This window comes from Camelus ferus, chromosome 2, assembly GCF_009834535.1.
Source record: "Camelus ferus isolate YT-003-E chromosome 2, BCGSAC_Cfer_1.0, whole genome shotgun sequence".
NCBI classification, from domain to species: Eukaryota; Metazoa; Chordata; class Mammalia; order Artiodactyla; family Camelidae; genus Camelus; species Camelus ferus.
In genome coordinates, this window is record NC_045697.1 from 49,001,533 (window position 1) to 49,019,648 (window position 18,116).

The window sequence follows — 18,116 nt, forward strand, 5'->3', positions numbered from 1 at the left end:
GATTTGGCTCCAGAATCTCTGCAGAATCTTGGGCCCCTCTGACTCTGATTTCTTCCATCCCTTTCCATTTGCACTTACCCATCAAAGTGAACATGCTAAATCGCTCCCAGTCTAAAAATACTAACAAGTAAATATACCACATCAAAACAACAAAAAATAAAACCTTCTCCTCAACCTGTGCTTCCTTATTTCTTCTTCCTTCATAGCTGTGCCTTCTGCAAGACAAGTCTGCGTTCACTGCCTTCACATCCTCACCATCCATTCACTCTGTGAACTACTGCCATAGGACTTTTGAACCTAGTGTTCCAATGAAATCACTCTGGCTGCAGTGACTAGATTTTCTCTTTTTTGCTAAGTCCAGTGAGCTTGTTCCCCTTGACCAACATTTTCTTTTAATTAAGAGTCCAGACCAGTTGTATTATGGAATGTCCCACATTCTAGATTTTTCTGACTGTTTCTCATGTTTAGATTCAGATTAAACTCATTTGGCAAGAGTTTTATATAGGTGACATTGTATACTTCTACATCATACTTCAGGGAGCGCATAATGCCAGATCTCACTAATTTAAAGTTATAATTCCCCTTTATAATTAATAAGTCACCTATAGGAGGCCCTTTGAGACCTTGTGAATATCCTAGTACTAAATAACCTTTCATCCAATGGTTTTAGAATTGAAGATCCTCACCTGAATCAATTATTACATTGATGATTTTCTAATTTTAGGAATAGTTATCAGCTTACATTTTTCAGGAAATAAAACCTTTCTTTTCATTATTATCACTATAGATCCATAGATTGTTTTCGATTCAAAGTGCTGGAATGCATTGCTGTCACTGTTGTTTTTGATGCTCAATTGTATCAAATTTGGCCAGCCCCTTTAGGCCAGTTTCTGTGTTGTCTTAAAACATGACCCACTTCATTGCTTCCTGGCACATCAAAATGTTCCAGGCTCACATTGTACTTTGCCTGTTCCACCAGACCTAGAATCAGCCGTTCGCTAAGGAGCCCTGGTTTCTTTTAGTAGAAAGCAGTGTTCAGACACCAAGATGTCATGTGCATATTGCTACTGACATGTCATTGTGTCTAGGAGCGGTCAGTTTCTAAAGCTTGGAATTAGATTTTTTTTATTGTATGTTCAAATTCAAATTCAGTACCATAGGGTTCTTCCTCATCTTCCCCCATTCCATATCTGTAATCTCCCTTACTGTGAAAACTCAAGTTTCAAAAACCTTCAGAATATTTACTCATTTTTTTCTTTCTACAGTACACACAAAATCATTTCAGAATTATAACAATACTTCATTAACAGCTTATCTACTAAGTTCACATATAGTTAGGTGCTGTGTTCTAAAGTTACTAGAAGGAACTGTTTTCTCTGTGAGGTTATGTTATCAACTTACTGTGCACCTAGGTTTATTTGTTCCTGTTAGTATTCAAGTTCATTTTATTTTTTGAACGTGTATAACATGTATTTGGCTGAAAGGTGAAAGCTTTATAAAAAGGTATGTTCAGTAGTCTTCCTACCATCTCTTATCTCTTCCATTCTGTTTCCACCCATCCCTATACCCCATAGATAGCTGCTTTAGTGAGATTCTGTCTTATTCTTACGTTGTTTCCTTTTTGCAAAATTAAGCAAATGCCACACATACACATACACATACACATACATATACACTCTTGTTTCTCCTTTCTTACAAATAGAAGGGAAATTAACCTCCACCTATTAAAGGAGGGCATATCAAAGAATTTGTGGACATATTTTAAAACCACTACAGTTTTCTTTCTGGTCACAAATTATTTACATTTCTCTCACATGCCAAATACATTCACTCCCCTAAAAAGTCCCCGAACAGTCTGATCCCACTGTAGCTTTCACTCAAACGCCAGAATCACTGAATCTAAATTAGATTCAAGTATGGATGAAACTCCTCAATTGTAGTCCTTTAAATATAGCTCCTTGAGTAGAGGTCCTCTTTATCTGAAGGCTTGAGACACCCAACATCCAGTGGGAGCCAGGCATAAGATAACCACTACCCACACTCCTATTGGAAAAGCAGTAAACATAAGCACATGTGTCTGTCACAGTTCTAAAAGCCAGCTGGGCACGAGGTGACCATTGCCTGATTAGGACTCAGGCCTGGGAGTAGTTCTCCGCGGTTCTTGGCTCTATCTACTGGACGCTTGGGTCTGACTTGGAGTGCTCCTTCCTTTTGCATGAAAGGTAGCATATGTTTTCAGCTGAGTGGCTTTTCTCAGCCTGCTTGTGGAAAAGCCTCATTCCATCTCACACTGCCTCTGTCCCTCAGTCCAAGCCAGGGGTGGTTCTTGAGTATAATACTCTAAAATCTTCATGCGTCTTCTGAAAATCTTACTAGGTTTTACTCCCTCTGTCTTCTGTTTAAATATCAGTATTTCTTCAGAGCGCTCTTCTTGCTCTTGTCTCTTCACTCTGTTCACCGACCCTAGGTGATCCCACTGGCTCCAGGGGTTCACTAGCACTCACATCTCACATGAGGATGATTCACAAATCCTGAGCTCTAAAGCAAAACACTCTCCCACACGCCAAGTCCATGTACAGTATTTGCAAGTCAACATCATTACTTGAATGTTGCTGAAACCCCAAACTGAAGAGAAGTCTTTGACGTCTCCTTCTCTCTTACTTACTTACCATACCTCTTAAATCCACGCCCTTGTTTCTGTCACCACTGCCTCTGCTTTAGGGCAGAGCCTTGCTGTGTCTTGCCTGCACTGTGGAAAGCCGCCTTCTACTTGGGTTCTCTACCTCATTCTGTCCCCATCCAGCCACTCTCCACACGGAAGCCAGAGAGTCTAGTTAGGTTACCCTCTACTTCCAAGTCCTTTAATGATTCCCTAGAGCTTTCAAGATGAAATCCAGACTCCTTGCTTGGCGTGACCAAAGGCCCTTCATGATTTGTCCTATGTTTTAATTCTCATATCTGGCCACGACTTTCCTTTCACCTAGAATGTGCCATGGCGCCTCAAGACTCTCGGCCAATAAGGATGGTGCTCCCAGGGCCCGGAGTACCCTTCCTCTTCTCCTGCCTCCCAGACTAGTTTAGTCTTATCAGAGATGCTTCAAGGCTCATTTCCGTCAAGTGTCCCTTGGTCACTATCAGGTGAAAACACCCTTCCTCCTTCCTGACCTGCTCCTCCTCTTTGCCTTGTGCTCTGCTCTCTGAGAGATTTTCCCTGGTCTGTTACCCCATGAGACCTCGAGCTCCTTCAGGGTTCAGTAAAGGAATCACCAGGGACGATGTTTCCCACAAAATTATCTTATTATTGTTAATTAATTAATTCTTTAATATTTAGGTTCTTCGAGTCCATTTTTTGTGTCCTCTATTCGTGGAACAGTAATTGAAAACACGTCTTCAACTGGGACTTTGACACAGATTCCTTTTTTCCCTAAATATGAAGTGGAACTTGATTCTCACAGAAAAGCCATTCCTTACCCTGGAAAGGAGCACATTGAACGTGTTTTGGAAGAATATTCACATCAAGTCAAAGATTTGCAGAGAAGACTAAATGAGGTGAGTTGCATTCTTTTCCTCCAGTACCTGATGCTGTTTTGGGAAGACAGTGAGACACAGTGATTTGGAACAGAGCCTAAACTTCCTGGAAGAAAAACTTAATAATGGACTTATTGGTTAAACTGGTTAATTTGGCCTATGTGTTCTATTTCAGTATTAAAAATAGGGCTGATGAAAAGTCTACATGGCTATTTATTTTTTGTTAATAACTAGTCATAATCTCTTGACCTAATTGTATATTTTTTCCAGTTTTATTAAGAAAAAATCAACATATAGCACTGTGGAATTTTAAGGTGTACAGCATAATAATTTGACTTACATATACCATGAGATGACTACTGCAGTAAATTTAGTTAACATCTATCATCTCATATAGATTTTTAAAAAAGAAGCAGAAAATATTATTTTCCTTGTCATGAGCACGCAGGATTTAATCTCTTAACAGTTTTTGCATGTGCTGTACAATGGTGTTAACTGTAGTCATTATGTTGTGCATGACATCCCCAGTACTTAGGTATCTTATAACTGGAGGTTTGTACCTTTTGACCACTTCATCCAGTTCCCCTTCTCCCCACCACCCTTCTCTGGAAACTACAAATCTGATCTTTTTTTCTATGAGTTCTTTTTTGTTTTTTTCAATTGCACATATAAGCAAGATCATTTGGTATTTGTGTTCCTCTGTCTGACTTACTTCACTTAGCATAATGCCCTCAGTGTCCATCCATGTGGTCACAAATATCAGGATCTCCTCCTTTTTATGGCTGAATAATATTCATATATATATAAGCACACACACATCACAACTTCTTTATCCATTCATCTGTCAGTGGACACAGGTTGTCGCCATGTCTCGGCAATTATAAATAATGCTGCTATGAACATGGGGGTCCAGATAGCTCTTCAACATAGTGTTTTTCTTTCCTTTGAATATATTCCCAGAAGTGGTATTGCTGCATCATATGGGAGTTCTGTTTTTGGCTTTTTGAGGATCCTCCACACTGTTTTCCATAGTGGCTGTACCAATTTACAATCCCATCAACAGTGCACAGGGTTCCCTTTTCTCTACATCCTTGCCAGCATTTGTTGTTGCTTGTCTTTTTGGTGATGGCCATTCTAAAAGGTGTGAGGTGACATCTCACTGTAGTGTTGATACGCATTTCCCTAATGATTAGTGATATTGAGCATCTTTTCGTGTACCTGTTGGTCATTTGTATATCTTCTTTGGAAAAATCTCTATTCAGGTCCTTTACCCATTTATAATTGGATTGTTTTTCTGTGATTGATTTGTATGAGTTCTTTATATATTTTGGATATTAACCCCTTATCAGATGTGTGATGTGCAGATACTATTTTTCCCCACTTCATAGATTGTCTTTTCATGTTGTTAATGTTTCTTTTGCTGTGCTCATGGTATAATCTTAATGAAACTTGAATAGCTCAAAATATTATAACTAATGACATATATTATAGCCTAGAAGTCAAACTTATCTCATACAGAAGCCTTTGTGATCTGATTTCTCCCTGTGCATTTTAGCCTCTTCTGCTACCTGTTCCCTGTGTGTACCCTCCATTCCAGCAATGTCAAGCTACTTGCTCTTCCCTGGATGTACTGCACTGTGCTAGACCTTCATGCCTTTGCCCAGGTTCTTTCCTCTTCTCTACCTGTCTGCCTGGCAACTTACGATCCATCAAGACTCAGCTCAAGCATTTCCTTCTCTGAAGCCTTCCTTCTAGACACAAGTAGGTCTGTCCTCCTGTACACAGTTATTACTCTTTGTGTGCACATCTGCTGTAGTATTTAATACACTTTATTGTAGTCATTAATACACTGTCCTGCCTCATAAGACTGTGAGCCCTTAAAAAAACTACAACTTTAAGTGCTAAAAGTGATGTGCCACTGTATTAAGTACAGAGGATACAAAGACGAATATGATAGGACTCACAAGGAGTTCATAGTCTTGAAAGGGAGCTGGCATATAAATATTGACAATACTTTATGATAAGTACACTAATAAAGATGGACAGATGATACATAGATAGATAGCTAGATGAAACACAGAGGTAGCAATGAGAGAAGAAACAGTGTCTTAATTAATTTTTCATGTTTATCCTCTAGCAGTGTGTGTAACACTTGATTGGTCCCAATAAATTTGTTAAACCAGTAAATGTTAGGGCTTTTTGGGTACTTGTAATGTTTAGCACAAACCTCCTATTAACAGCTATTATACCAGCATGGATATATAAAGGTGGAAAAGGTGTGGTCCTTTTTATGTACACACCTACAGTCTTATGGCTGAGATACTTAAAACAGAAAATGATAGTAGCAGGACATTGGTGCTACAGTAGGATTAAGCAATGATGCTAAATCCAGTCGATGCTCTACATTCCTCATCTTACTTGACTTTTCAACGACATTAGATACACATGACAATTGTTTTTCTCTTGAAACTCTCTTTTCTCTTAGGTGTCTTGGAAACACCTCTCTTGATTTTCCTCTTGCTCGTTCTTTTCCAGTTTCTTATTCCAGCAAAACCCTCTGTAACAGACATAGTGTTTCCCATGGCTTCTGTTCCCACTTTTATGCCAGTGAATGTTTGCTTTGTATTTTAAGTCAAACCTTTTAACTGATCTCCACACAAGTTAGTATATCTATATGTTCCTACATGACAGTTCTACATGAAATGTTTCTCAACATTTCCAAATGCATACATGATCTTTCCCCCAAACCTTTCTTCTAGCTATACACACAAGGTAAAAACCTGATTCATCCTTGATATCTCTTCCTTTAACCTGATATCCACTTTACTACCAGATTTGACCAACATACCTCATATATATTTCTTAAATCTGCTTTCATTTCCACTGTTACTGTCCAAGGTTCAGACTACTCTAGTCATTCACTTGCACTATTGGAGAAGAAGGTAAGGGACCTCCCTTACAGTGACTATCTAAACAGTGTCAGCTGCAGAATCAGGTAGTGTCCTATTACATTTCCTTCCTTGTGTAGTTTTTGTTTTTCCTGTGGTTCCTAATTGCCTTTCTTTTTCCGTATACTATTTACCTTTTTCATACCCTCATTTAAAAAATTATCATATAGGTTTTCTATCAAACCCTCCTTTGACCCAGGACACTAGGAGTTTTCTGTTCTTTAGTCTAGATGAGTTTCTTCTTAGGTCTGTTGTATAACTATTTTCTTGAAACTCCTATCACTAATTTCCTGGTTGGATTCATAATTTCCAGGATTCACTGTTTTTTCTCTTTCTCTTTCTTGGTTTATTTCTTCATTTAGTCAAAACACATCTTTAGAAACTTCCTAAGAAAGAGTATATGGTACATACATTTCATGAATTTTTTCATTCTGAGAATGACTTAAGCTGGGTAAAGTTGAAAGCCATTTTCTCTCAGCCCTTTGAAAGCATTGCTGCTGATGGGCAGATGTCTATCTGATTCTTATTCCTTTGTAGGTGATGTTTTTTTACTTGAGGTTCATCTTTGGAAACTTTAGGGTCTTCTCTTTTTTTTAACTTTTTTTTTATTGAGTTACAGTCAGTTTACAATGTTGTGTCAATTTTCAGTGTAGAGCACAATATTTCAGTTATAATGAACATACATATATTCATTGCCACATTTTTTTCGCTGTGAGCTACCACAAGATCTTATGTATATTTCCCTGTGCTATACAGTATAATCTTGTTTATCTATTCTACATATGCCCGTCACTGTCTACAGATTTCGAACTCCCAGTCTGTCCCTTCCCACCCTCCTCCCCCTTGGCAACCACAACTTTATATTCTATATCTATGAGTCTGTTTCTGTTTTGTATTTATGTGTTTTGTTTTTTTTTAGATTCCACATATATATGAGAATTCTCATATGGCATTTTTCTTTCTCTTTCTGGCTTACTTCACTTAGAATGACATTCTCCAGGGACATCCATGTTGCTGCAAATGGCGTTATGTTGTTGGTTTTTATGGCTGAATAGTATTCCATTGTGTAAATATACCACATCTTCTTTATCGAGTCATCTGTTGATGGACATTTAGGCTGTTTCCATGTCTTGGCTATTGTAAATAGTGCTGCTATGAACATTGGGGTGCAGGTGTCGTCCTGAAGTAGGGTTCCTTCTGGATATATGCCCAGGAGCAGGAGTCCTGGGTCATACAGTAAGTCTATTCCTAGTCTTTTGAGGAATCTCCATACCGTTTTCCACAGTGGCTGCACCAAACTGCATTCCCACCAACAGTGTAGGAGGGTTCCCTTTTCTCCACAGCCTCTCCAGCATTTGTCATTTGTGGGTCTTCTCTTTCTCTCTCAAATTCCACTACAATGTGCTTAGGTGTGGATTTTTGTTTTTTCGTTCACTGTGCCAGGGACTCAGCAGACCCTTTTGGTCTGCAGATTTGTGCCTTTCAGCTTTGAGGAATTCAGTTGTTTTTTTTTTCCTTTGATAGTTTCTCTCCCTCTGTTTCTTAGCTCTCTTTTTCTGAAGCCCCTGTTAGTCAGATATTATCTCCTAGGTTGAACCTCTAAATCTCTTACCTTTTCTTTCAAAATTTGTGTCTTTTTTTCTACTATTGTGGGGCATTTTTTGACTTTCAGTATTTCTATTGTAACTTTTTAGTTTGCAACCATATTTTTAATTTCCAGGAACTCTTTTTTCTCCTCTGATCAGTTCTTTGGCATGGTGTCCTGCTCTTACTTTATAGCTAAAATGTCTCTCAGATTTCTCCGCAATGCAGGTTTTTGGAAGTATTCTTCCATTGCTGCAATGTCTACCTTCGTTTCTTTAAATGTTTTCTTCTTGGTATTTGCTCATTTGTTTATCTTGATTTCTTTTTTATTTTGTGATCTTCCTTCAAGTGTTCAGTGGGTTTTGGCTTTTTGTTCTTACTCTAGCATGAACAGTAAAACAAAAACAGAAACAAACAAAAAAACTGATGGCGTCTCTCTATGTATGGGCAGAACTTGATGCCTTTACTTTAGGGTAATTAGGTAGAGCATCAGCTGTTATGCTGGGAGATCTCTCAGTGCCTGATTTTAGAGATCTTGGTGAGTTTTTTTGCAGTAGAACACCTGGGTTGTTGAATGGCGGTTGTCAGCTGCCAAGTATTTTAAGTCAGTTGGAGGTAGGGGGTGACTTTTCTATGTATAGAATTTCAACCAGTTCTCCTGTTCTCAGGAGTGGAGCTTGTTCCTATCTCTGTCATGAGCCAGAAGTCAGATTTGTTCTAGACACAGTATTTCGGTTGTAAAGTAGAGAGTGAATTGAAAGGGGGCAAGGCTGAGACAGTGAGACTAAAGTATTACAGAAATCTAGGTGAGAAATAATTAATTAGGCATGAAACAGTGGTAAAAGGGGAAGGGGGTACACACAACAATAAATCACTGATATATAGATTTTGGGAAATTATTAGCTATGAGAAAATATGTCCCTCTAATGAAGACTAATTTGCAGGACATTTTTTTTCAGAGCAATGAATTGCATGAGAAACAGAAGTTTTACCTAAGACAGTCAGTCATCGATTTGCAAACAAAACTTCAAGAGATGCAGATGGAGAGAGATGCCGTGGCTGACATCAGGTTGGGTTTCGTTACCTGAAATTATCTTAAAGTTTTACTCTTTGTAGTTTGAAACCACTTGTGTGAATTTGAGTTTTATCAATATTATTTCTTCTCTTTTATTTATTTCGTAGACGAAGGGAGAGTCAGTCCCAGGAGGATTTAAGAAATCAGCTTCAAAATACCGTTCATGAACTTGAAGCTGCCAAATGCCTTAAGGAGGATATGCTGAAAGACAGCAACACACAGATAGAGCAGCTAAGAAAGATGATGCTTAGTCATGAGGGAGTGCTTCAAGAAATCCGAGCAATCCTAGCTGACTTTGAAGAAGCCTCAGGCAAGAAAATATATGAACACGACAGCATGTCTACCATCCACTTCCGCAGCATGGGCCCAGCTATTAGTAAAATCCTAAGAGAATTAGACACAGAGATTTCTTTTCTTAAAGGGAGGATATTTCCAGTAAGTGGTGAGAACACTACGTCAATTTTATATTAAAATTCATTAAGACAATAGTATGAAGCATATAATTTTTTAAATTCTTAAAAGTAAGCCAGTATCTCATTCTTGATCTCTAAAATAACAGAAGTTACTTCCACAGTGCTCTCTCTTAATAAAGGGAACTAACTTCACTTACTTGTATAGTTTCATGAGAGTTTAGCTAAAGTGAAAGATTTAATAAAATACAGCAATAGAATGTATCCAGTTCTAGTATTTGCATCTTTCTAAAGCATTCCTTTAGTTAGGAAATCTGTAAATTTTCCAAGCTTTAGATTTACCAGTTCCTAAATCAATGTCTCTTTTTTTTATAACCAGGTAGAGGATCAGCTTGAAGCACTGAAATCTGACTCACAAAATAAAATGGAACTACTTCTTCAACAACATCAAGATAGGTAGGTTTCTGACTGAGATATAGAAAACCATAGTGAACCTGTATCATAAGTCTACAGTCTCTCATTAACAATTCCAAAATCTAAAAAGCTTTAAAACAGAATTTTTTTCATAGGTTTCTGGCAGGCTCATGATAAGAAAAAATTATTCTGACACTTAAAAAGGAGGGAAGACTTTATTCGAGGCTATTGCTATTGTAATAGGAGTTTGCATTAGAAACTAGTCAGACTTAACTCCCAGTACAAGGACAATGGGATTCATAGCCAAGAAGCAGGGTGAGGAGGTTAGCAGATGGAAAATTACTAGAAGAGAAGGCATCAAGGGTTGGGGGATTCTCACTAAACTGACTTAGCAAAGTTTTTACTAAGCCTAGGCTTCTTACTAACACGGGTAGGGGTGTGGACTGCCAAGAGGAGTCTGACTAAAGTTTGGTCAAGGTGATAATCTTTGTCACTCATTTGTTGACAAAACCTGGTCTGAGCTAATATAAAGCTCTGTATAGTCTTTATGATTCAGTGTGAATACTTAAAAACCTATTATTGCATTAGTAATATGTCTGTCTTCTAGAAAACTTCCCTAGATCTCTCTGGGGGTGTCAATTTGTATTTAGTACAGTTATTTATTACAATTGTAAAAATTTTTTTTAAAATTCTGAATTCTCTAACTGAACTGGCCCCCCAAAGGATTTGAATAAAGGATTCTGGATCTAACTTATATTCTTGTCATAAAAAGAATAGCATATTTAAAGCTAAAACAAAATACGAAAGTTGAGAGTGTTGAAGTTATTAATTTTTGGAATAAATTCATTGTCGGGAAAATCTGTATCGAATAACAATTAGCACATTATTTTTATAGGATTGAGCAGTTAATAAGTGAACATGAAGTTGAAATAGCAGGACTTACTGAGAAAGCTAGCAGTGCTCGGAGCCAAGCCAATAGTATCCAGAGTCAACTGGAAATCATTCAGTATGTGTGTCCTGGTGGTTTGAAATTGAGTCTTTTATTTCACTTTATTTTTATTAATTTTTTGTTCTAAGATCTTAAAAATTGCTTCATAATTGATTCTACAAGAAAGTAAAACTTAGTTCTAGCATTCAAATGAATAGAAAAAATTAATTAATGTATAGATAATGCTGTCTGACCCTACCAGAAGTATTATTGCAAGTATTTGGACCTTTGGGGATTAGATATTTTAAATATTGTCTGTATTTCAACTGAAAGGATAAAACACCCAGTATATATATATGTGTGTGTGTGTGTGTGTGTGTATGTATATATATATATGTGTGTGTGTATGTATAAATATATAAAAATAAATACATATGTATCATTAATTTCATAATTTGAGCTCCTATGTTGAAACTTTGTATATGGATATTTTCGGTTATACACAAAAGTAGAGAGAAGATTGTGTAATGAACTCCTGTGTACACATCACCTACCTTTAATAGTTAATATTTTTGAACTTAAGCTTTTAAGAAGCAGTTTTGGAAAGTAAGAGACTACTGGTCTAATAATGCCATATAAAACAATTAGTGGAAGTATCTAAAAGCTAGAATACCCTTAAGTATCACACTTATTCTTAGTTTGCTCTTTGCTTTTATTCCCCCTTTAAACACTTCTTAGAGAACAAGCAAGAAACCAGAATTCAATGTATATGCGTCAACTCAGTGACCTGGAATCTACTGTTTCTCAACTACGTTCTGAATTAAGGGAAACCAAAAGGATGTACGAGGACAAGGTGAGCTTAGGCTTTGCTGCTCTGCTTCCAGCGGCTGTTATACACAGAATCAATTACATAATCTTTAGTAGTTTATTTGCAAATGAGGAATTGAAGCAATCAAGATTAAAAGCAGTTTATAGAGTGGATGCTAAATATCTACATGTTAAATTGGATGCTAAATATCTACATGTTAAATTTTAGATAAAGAATTTTTAAGTTAGCTCAAATTAATTCATTCTTAGAAAAGTTTTTTGCAGACTTCAAGTAAGTTTCTAAAAAATAAATAATGAGGCCATTTTAATTTGTTTTCAAGGCTTAGTTAGCTTCAGCAAGTGCTTGGTACCAGCTGGTCTCCCTCTACCACTGAATATTTCAGGGGCTTACCTCCTCTCTTACTTCAGCTCCTACATGTTAATCATTGTACGACGAGCAAACTGAATTCACTTTAAGATTAGTCTAAATAAAAAACAATTAGGAAGCTAAATCTTCATATCTCATCACACAGTTCCTATTAAAACCCAGTATTAATTAATATTTGTTACAGTATTCTGTTCTCTCACTCTCCATAGCTAAAGAGAAGCTGTTCATTATTATTGTCAACCATTTTTCCAGACCTTAGGTTTTTGTTAATTTCAAGGACACAAAACAGTGTTCTGTTTTGTGAATACCACCTTTCATCTTCAAAATGTTCTAGTTTGGAAGGTAAATTCCATATATAATTGTCCTACCTGTAAGACAACCACTAACCACTAAGTTCTAACCACTTGTAGCCAATTTCTTATACCTTAGTTAATTGGGAAGAAATAGAGTATAAGGAAGCTGTCAGATTTTCTTTATAAAAATAACTCAAATCTACAAGGTAACAGTACGAGAAAAAAGCTCCCTATGGGAAGAGGCAGTTGGAGCACTAATTCTTCCAGATATTTTCCTGCTGTTGGGCAACCCTTTCTGTAATTGCCACTGTCATCCCTGTGCTGGCCACAGGAGGGGGCTCTTTCTTCTGCATGGACTGTAAGACCTGGACTTTGAATTCCTTGTGGCACAGCTAGAAGAAGAATGGAAAATCTAGACATGACTTTACTATAAAAGTCTAAATAATAAAGAGTAACATGAAACTATATAATCTGTTATGAGATTTGGGTCCTCTACAGGGGCTTTCAGACATTTTTGATCACTACCCACAGCAAGAAATACAGTTTACCATATGGTCTAGTACACACGTACAACTTGAAGCATGTTTCACTGAACAATATTACTATTACTTAGATGCTGGTTCCTTTCTGTTCTCGTCAGATGCTGATTTGATGCTCACTAAGTTGATTTCATGTTTCACTGGTGGGTTGCAGCGTGAATAACACTGCTCTCCCAAACCTCTTCCTTAGCTCTTGGCCTGGCTAAATCCTCGTGTCAAGGTCATTTCAACCCCTGCCACCTGGAAGCAGCCATAAGGAACTTTAGACTTCTTAAGGGCTAAAACCCAAGAAACAAAAGCCCAGAGAGAAACATTTATTCCTTCCTGCTTCTCTGAGGCCTGCTTTTTGTGTTGTGGTTTCTTTCCTCAGGATGAGCTTTTCCCTTGAAGATTAACAGCAGGAATATCCACCCCATTTTTGGCAGATCAAGCCTACACAGAAGGTCTTGGTCTCACCCTGTAGGATGGCCATGATTTCAGTACAGCATGGGGTGAAAAGGTGCTTTATCACTCAGGTCTAGCGCAGGTAGGCACTTTGGGAGACCTGAGCACTGACAATTTGACAACGAGAGAGGAAATAGGAGAGCTGTTGTATTATAGTTCAGTACAATAACTGTTAATTCAGCACTACTCAAACCATTTTGAAAAGACTAAATATTCATTGTTTATTGACAAATTAAGTCCTTTGAAAAGCCAAGAAACACTAAATAAAACTCAGCTCACCTGTTTGTCTTACATAATTTGAAATTGTTACAACTTTCCATTGTAATGTTGCTTGGAAAAATTGCCCCTTCATAAACTATCACCCATTGTTTGCTAATCTGCATACAGTCTGATATATAGCATCATGCTGATCAATTCTGAATTTGGCCATGGTGGGAAATTTTGACAAATACTAACACCTAAACAGTAGAAAAATAGCTTTTGTGCTTGTAAACATCTATCTCTTTAGCAGTGTAGAAGCATAAGCATCCAGATAAATGACTGCACACGTTTTAGATAAGTGTTTCTTGAGGTCCACAGAGATACAAACATAATACTATACTCATTGTTTTGTTTTGCTGTGATGTAAACAATGGATCACCAAGAATTTTGAGTCTCAAAGTCAATATTTAATGGAAATAAAGGGGACATATTAGTTTAATTAATTTTAATCCAGATCACTGAGACTTACAATAAAGCATATTGAATCTAACTGAGTTGGCACCTAGTTGATGGTTAACTAGGCTCTCTTAATAGTAACTCCTTTTAGTCAGGGGACACTGAGAGATGATTATCCTGCCATATTAATACAGATTTGAGTATACACCATCCTGAAAGACATTAATATACGATGTAACTGAGCAAGTTTAAAAAATTTTGCATTTTGGGTTCATGAAAAATTCTATTGTTACGAAAAGTTTTTGTTGTATTAAATTGAATATAGAATCTAAGGAAACACAGATTCTGTTTAATTTCTTTCATTTTCATGTACTTTGACTTTACATTGCTAAAGCCTATTAAAACTTTAAAGTCTATTTTATTTTCCACTGCTTCAGTGCACATTTTAGTATATACTGTCCAAATAACAATAAGGAAAAAAATATTTAAAAGCTATGATAAAAAATGAGATTTGTGAGAAAAGAAACTTATAGGGGTATTTTGATATTATACATAAACGTATTTTATGAGAGGCAGGCCATATTTCTCCAGAGGTCAGATTCCATAAGAAAAAAGTGTTTACTATTTTTAAAATTGGTGGCATGACAGGTCTGAACAAAACTTTTCCAACTAGAATGCATGAATTAAGAGAAAACTTACTTAGGACAGTGTTTCTTTTCATATAAAAATATGTTCATATTGATGAAAATAGAAATTGTGTTTCAAAGATTTTAGACATAGCTTTTGGATGTACAAAAGTGTTTTACTGTAATGTATTTTTTTTTCTATTCTTCTCTTTCCATTTTAGGAGAACCTCCAGAATTCCCCTATACGAATTTGGACCAGTAGAAGCTGTCACTATTGGCTCTGTAGATTTGGCTTTACTCTTAACTTTCGCTTTTTGACAACAAAAATATCTCATGATCTTGATTCTAAGTTTATTTTTCATACTTTGAAAGCATTTGGGGCTGAATTTCGTACTCATAAAGTGAAGATTTAGTAGCACTGGCTGGAGCTATATACGGTACGGGAAGATTCTGTGCAAACCTCTTTGCATAGTTCTGCCAACGCACCTCCATGCCTACCTGCAGCATCCCTTGTTATCCCATAACTGTGTCTTTTTGCACACAGAAAACAAAAGATACAATTTGGCATGATTGGTAATATCTAAAATGACCGTAATTTTAGAATGAGATCCCAGTACTTATTTGTCCAGTGATCCAAAACAAACAGTAGATTCATAGATGGTGAAAGGGAAAACCAGTGCTGCTACTTAAAAAGAAAAGAGAAAGAAAAAATTTTTACTATATCTCAGATGTCGGTATTTATTCTGGACATTTTAAAAGGCTTTTCTTCATAGTGCTTTTTACAGCTGTTTGTATCAGCTCAGCTGCTACTTCAATGGTTTTCCCTTTCACTCTCCATTTATCTTTTGATTGATTAATCAATATAAATATTTTTACTCTAAAAAGTGAAAGGTAAAAGCAGAGCGATAGCAGTTGAGTCAGTACTGACAACTACAAACATGTTCCTGCAGGGGTCTGGAGGAACTTCTGATATTAAGCTTAGACGGAAAGACAAGAGTTGGCTCTTTTTCTTTTTTTTTTCTTTTTTTCTTCTTTTCAAAATTTTGGTATTATAGATTTTAACATCAAATGGTTATCCAGAATTTTTTAAAAAGTGAAAACAGACATAAAATCGCGAGTCTTAATTTAAGGTTTTAAAGCACATTTACAAATACTTTGGTCAAAGACAGAAATGGTTTTGTGCCAGAGTAGGAGTAGAAAATGTTTGTTTTAGTCATATGAGCAACTTTTCAAATTGAAAGTGTTCTTGTTAAATTTATAGCTCAAAATGTGGCTCCTTTGACCATATTTTGTTTCCAAAGACAATGGAAAACAGAATTTCAGCCTTACTAATACTGATCTTGTGTGAAAAAGTATTAGAAGCAGAAATGAAAGGAATTTGAAAGATCATCTAGAACACTCTTCAAATTATAGATGAAAAATTATAATTTAGACTCAAATTATAGACTTAGAGAGCTTATGTGACAGAAGCTGGTTCAGAATCCAAGGTGTTGCCTCTCTGATCACATTTGTCTACTCAAAGTAAAAGTTTGTGGCTTTTTTCCTAAGTATTCCTAATGTATTTGCGAAGTGGGCTAACTTAGGCTCTCCTAATAACATAGCTGAGAAGGTTGTATCAACTGATATTATTCACTCATTTTTCTTATGAAGCTTCTTGTGCTGCAGAGGTTGAACTGTTATAGGGCTTTTCTCTGTATATGTCCCCCAAGGAGCATAAGAATGAAACTACTTCTTTGTAGGATTATTAGAATCTCTGAGCACATTTCTGTCGGTCACAGATTATTTTACCTAATTCCTGTGAAACTTTTTTTTTATATATAACATGCAATCAAAAGCAAAGTCAGTTTTAAAATACATCCAATGTAAATATTAAAATTTATATTCTGATCCCTGTAGGCTGTGATACTCCTCTGTTAGTAGATGTGAAACTGTTTGATAGTCCTATATTAGTATTTTCTTAAGTCATGTGTGTATGTGTAGATTAGGAGATATATATATATGATGTATAACTTCTATGTATTCATACTTATACCATTTATCAAAGAGATAGTTGCAGATATGGCTGTGTATAATATGATTAATAAGTATGTGCTGAATTAATAAATGAAGATCTTAAATGAACTTAGTCCACTTTAAAATAGTCTTCAAGAAAAGTTAGTCTCATCCATATGTTCTCTAAGAAGATTTAATCACAGTTTATCACCCAAACCAATCAGTAAGTTTTATTGTTGACAGTAGATTTGGAAGCCTGTTGACAGATCCCTTAGACGTAAGAAGGAATATGTAGCATTTGTGCAGACATGAGAGGTTTCTTATTATTGGAAAGTGGATGATGGAATATTACCGTGGGTATGATATTAAAGATCAGTTATCACTACATAGCAATAGTCTCACTTATCCTTTTAAAGTAGAGTGACTATAAAATACTGACAGTGGCTATAAACTTGTTATCACCCTTCATTCTCTTATATTCAATGCCTTTTATTATTGAAACTGATATTCTGAAACAGCATAGCTCTGCTAAGTATAATATAGTTCATTTGTGTGGGCTCTGCAGAGTGTTATTTATGCCACATCAAGCTTCCTTAAATACCACATTATAGAACACATATTCACAGAAAATGAACCTTGAATGAAACGAGAGCCGTGCATTACAGATGACGGCTAAATCTAAGAGTACCAAGTATTTCATTTTGGTCAATTTCTCTGGTTAAATTCTACATAGATCTTAAGTTTAGAAAACTTTGCAAAACACTTCACAATAAACTTTTATTTTTGCCCCCAAAATAATACCATTTGTTTTCCAAAGACTGTATTTATTTTATATTACCCATTGACATAGTCAGACAGATTTGTACTTTCCTTTTAGATAGAAGAGCTGGAGAAGCAGTTAGTTCTTGCCAACTCAGAGTTAACAGAAGCACGGACGGAACGTGATCAGTTCAGTCAGGAATCTGGAAATCTGGACGATCAACTTCAAAAGCTCTTGGTAAGATGATGCTCTAAAATATGAATGGGATTGATTCTGGGAAGTTTTTACCATAATACTTCCCAAAACTAGTTTCATTGGTAATGTTACAAATTTTACAACATATTTGTTCAAATATACATAGCACGGTATCCTAGACACCACTCAAGTTTTACATGTAAAAATATAATACTCTATACCTCTTTTTCCTCAAGCGGAACAGTAATGACTTAAAAGTTAGGTGAAGCTGATCTTGGGACAGCCATAGTCTTTCAGTTAGGTACTTCATGCTTCTAAATTGAAGTTTGTTAAGTGTTCATTTTAAAGCCAAACAACATTCAAGACACATACAAATTATGTATAAAGGAAATTTGAGTGCAAGTTTAGGTAAAAAAAAAAATGTTCTGAAAAAAAGAAAATAGGATTCTGATAGTAGTGAACCAGCCTCTGCCCTCTGTTAGAGGCACCCCAGGCTGAGAAATGTGGGAAAGGACATGTTTGGTACCC

General features: G+C 36.2%; 1 protein-coding gene across 10 annotated transcripts in view; it reads left to right on the plus strand.

Annotated features, from left to right (window-relative positions):
• Positions 1–18,116, plus strand: part of CCDC158 (coiled-coil domain containing 158) — a 69,724-nt gene that overhangs the window by 14,465 nt on the left and 37,143 nt on the right. For 9 of the 10 annotated variants that reach the window (XM_032457608.1, XM_032457592.1, XM_032457622.1 and 6 more), the window contains 7 exons: positions 3,332–3,549; positions 9,020–9,129; positions 9,243–9,570; positions 9,925–10,001; positions 10,855–10,965; positions 11,626–11,740; positions 17,511–17,630. In XM_032457608.1, coding sequence (XP_032313499.1) covers positions 3,332–3,549; positions 9,020–9,129; positions 9,243–9,570; positions 9,925–10,001; positions 10,855–10,965; positions 11,626–11,740; positions 17,511–17,630 — 1,079 coding nt within the window. The remainder of the gene's footprint in view (positions 1–3,331; positions 3,550–9,019; positions 9,130–9,242; positions 9,571–9,924; positions 10,002–10,854; positions 10,966–11,625; positions 11,741–17,510; positions 17,631–18,116) is intronic. The other variant, XM_032457615.1, reaches the window with a different exon arrangement.